General features: G+C 46.9%; 1 protein-coding gene across 1 annotated transcript in view; it reads right to left on the reverse strand.

Annotated features, from left to right (window-relative positions):
• The window catches only part of LOC121341449 (histone-lysine N-methyltransferase 2B-like), a 6,448-nt gene extending 5,206 nt beyond the window's left edge, over positions 1 to 1,242 (reverse strand). Inside the window, exon 1 of the mRNA XM_041414941.1 lies at positions 1,127 to 1,242. Coding sequence (XP_041270875.1) covers positions 1,127 to 1,221 — 95 coding nt within the window. The 5' untranslated portion in view covers positions 1,222 to 1,242. The remainder of the gene's footprint in view (positions 1 to 1,126) is intronic.
• Positions 1,243 to 3,397: the final 2,155 nt, after the last annotated feature.

Genomic DNA, 3,397 nt, shown 5'->3' on the forward strand with positions numbered 1-3,397 from the left:
GGGGGACATCAGGTCTACCCCCATTGAAATCTATTGGGGGACATCAGGTCTACCCTCATAGAGTTCTATTGGGGGCCACCAGGTCTACCCCCATTGAAATCTATTGGGGGACATCAGGTCTACCCTCATAGAGTTCTATTGGGGGCCACCAGGTCTACCTCCATTGAACTCTATTGGAAAACACCAGGTCTACCCCCATTGAAATCTATAGGGGGACACCAGGTCTACCCCCATTGAATTCTATTGGAGAGACACCAGGTCTATCCCAATAGAGTTAGATTGGACAGACACCAGGTCAATCCCCATTTTCTATGGGATGGACACCAGGTCTACCCCCATTAAGGTCTATGGGATGGACACCAGGTCTACCCCCATTGAAACCTATTGAGAGACACCAGGTCTACCCCCATTGAAACCTATTGGAGGACACCAGGTCTACCCTCATTGAAATCTATTGGGGGACACCAGGTCTACCCCGATTGACTACTATTGGATGAACATTAGGTCTACCACAATTCATTTCAATTGATGGGACACCAGGTCTAAGCCCATTGAAATCTATTGGGGGACACCAGCTCTATCCTATTGACCTCAATTGAGGGACACCAGGTCTACCCCCATAGAGTTCTATGGGAGGGACACCAGGTCTACCCCTATAGAGTTCTATGGGATGGACACCAGGTCTACCCCCATTAAAGTCTATGGGATGGACACCAGGTCTACCCCCATTAAGGTATATGGGATGGACACCAGGTCTACCCCCATAGAGTTCTATGGGATGGACACCAGGTCTACCCCCATAGAGTTCTATTGGGGGACAACAGGTCTACCCATAGGGTTCTACAGGAAGAGCAATTTTGGGAAGGTCTCTGATGGATTTTTGGGGTCTCTGAGGGGGTTTTGGGGTGCTCAGGTGTTTGGGGGTGTCTGGAAGTGTCACCCTGGGTGCTCCCCAATATTTTGGGGGGCACCAGTGGGTGCTGGGGAGGGGTCCCAGGTGTGGGGGACACCAGGTCTACCCATAGATTCCAATGAGGGGGGGGGATAAAAAAAATTTTGGGGGGGATCCCTGAGGGGGTTTTGGGGGTCGATTCCCCAAAATCTCGTGGGGTGGGTGAGGCCTCACCGGGTGGGCTTCAGCTGCACCTCGTCCTCCTCCTCCTCGCGGGGCGGGGGTCCCTGGGGGAGGGCGCGGTGCTGGGACGCCAGGAAGCTGAACATGTCGAAGGTGCACTTCCTGCGGGGGAGGGGAGGGCTTAGAGGGGACCCCCACCGTGGCTGACCCCTCCCCACCCAGGGCTGACCCCTCCCCACCCACAGGGACCCCCCCCAAAACCACTGGGGCACCCCCGAGTTGTCTCCACCCCTGAGGGTGGCACCAAAGGGGAGGGGCTTGGAACCCTCCCAGTATGGCCCAGTGGCTCCCAGTATGGCCCAGTGGCTCCCAGTATGGCCCAGTGCATCCCCAGTGGCTCCCAGTACGGCCCAGAGTCCCCCAGTCCCTCCCAGTCCCCCCAAAATTGCCTCAGGTCCATCCCAGTCCCTTCCCCACCCCCACCAAACCCCTCCCAGTTCCCTCCCAGTCCCCCCCAAATCCCCTCCCAGTTCCTCCAGTTCATCCCAGTCCTGAAATGGGGCTGGGGGCTTCAGAATGGGGTCTGGGGGCTTTGAAATGGGGGTTAAAAGGGGTTTGGGGGCTTCAAATGGGGCTGGGGTTTTTGGGGTGATTTTGGGCATTTTTGGTTGATTTTGGGGTGATTTTGGGGTGATTTTGTGGTGATTTTAGGGTGATTTTGGGCATTTTTGGGTTTTTTTTGTTGATTTTGGGGTGATTTTGCAGCGATTTTTGATGATTTTGAGTGATTTTTGGATGATTTTCAATTATTTTGGGGGGTTTTGGGGTGGTTTTGTGCTGATTTTAGGGTGATTTTGGGCATTTTTGGGTTTTTTTTGTTGATTTTGGGGTGATTTTGCAGCGATTTTTGATGATTTTGAGTGATTTTTGGATGATTTTCAATTATTTTGGGGGGTTTTGGGGTGGTTTTGTGCTGATTTTAGGGTGATTTTTGATTAATTTTGGGAGTTTTGGGATGATTTTTGATGCTTTTAGGGCAATTTTCGATTAATTTTGGCGGTTTTGGGCTGATTTTCGATGAATTTTGGCTTTTTTGAGGCGATTTTGTGATGATTTTAAGGTGATTTTTCATGAATTTGGGAGTTTTGGAGTGATTTTTGATAAATTTTGGGGGTTTTGGAGGCAATTTTGGGGTTTTTTGGGTGATTTTGTGGTGATTTTAGGGTGATTTTCAATGAATTTCGGGTTTTTTGAGGCGATTTTGTGATGATTTTAGGGCGATTTTCGATGAATTTTGGGTTTTTTGCAGGCGATTTTCTGATGATTTTAGGGTGCTTTTTGATTAATTTTGTGGGTTTGGGGATGGTTTTGTGATGATTTTAGGGTGATTTTTCATGAATTTGGGGGTTTTGAGGGTGATTTTTGATGAATTTTGGGGATTTTGAGGTGATTTTGTGATTATTTTAGGGCGATTTTTGATGAATTTTGGGTGTTTTGGAGGCAGTTTTGGGGTGATTTTGTGCTGATTTTAGGGTGATTTTCTATGAATGTGGGGGGTTTTGGGATGATTTTTGATGAATTTTGGGGGTTTGGAGGCAATTTTGGGGGTTTTGGGGTGATTTGGGGGTGATTTTAGGGCGATTTTCGATGAACTTTGGGTTTTTTGAGGCGATTTTGTGGTGATTTTACGGTGATTTTTGATGAATTTTGGGGGTTTGGAGGCAATTTTGGGGGTTTTGGGGTGATTTTCTATGAATTTTAGGGGTTTTGGGGTGATTTTCGATGATTTTTGGGGTTTTGGTGGTAATTTTAGATTATTTTTGGAGGTTTTGGGGTGATTTGGGGGTGATTTTCAATGTGTTTTTGGGGTGATTTTAGATGATTTTTGGGGTGATTTGGGGGTGTTTTTCAATGAAGTGATTTTCAATGATTTTTGGAGGTTTTGGGGTGATTTGGGGGGGATTTTCAATGTGTTTTTGGGGTGATTTTAGATGATTTTTGGGGTGATTTGGGGGTGTTTTTCAATGAATTTTGGGGGTTTTGGGGTTATTTTTGATGTTTTTTTGGTTTTTGGGGCAATTTTGGGGTGATTTTCAATGATTTTTGGAGGTTTTGGGGTGATTTGGGGGTGATTTTCAATGTGTTTTTGGGGTGATTTTAGATGATTTTTGGGGTGATTTGGGGGTGATTTTCAATGTGTTTTTGGGGTGATTTTAGATGATTTTTGGGGTGATTTGGGGGTGTTTTTCAATGAATTTTGGGGGTTTTGGGGTGATTTGGGGGTGATTTTCAATGTTTTTTGGGCTTTTTGGGGTGATTTGG

This window comes from Onychostruthus taczanowskii, unplaced genomic scaffold (genome assembly GCF_017590055.1).
Source record: "Onychostruthus taczanowskii isolate IOZ18803 unplaced genomic scaffold, ASM1759005v1 scaffold480, whole genome shotgun sequence".
NCBI classification, from domain to species: Eukaryota; Metazoa; Chordata; class Aves; order Passeriformes; family Passeridae; genus Onychostruthus; species Onychostruthus taczanowskii.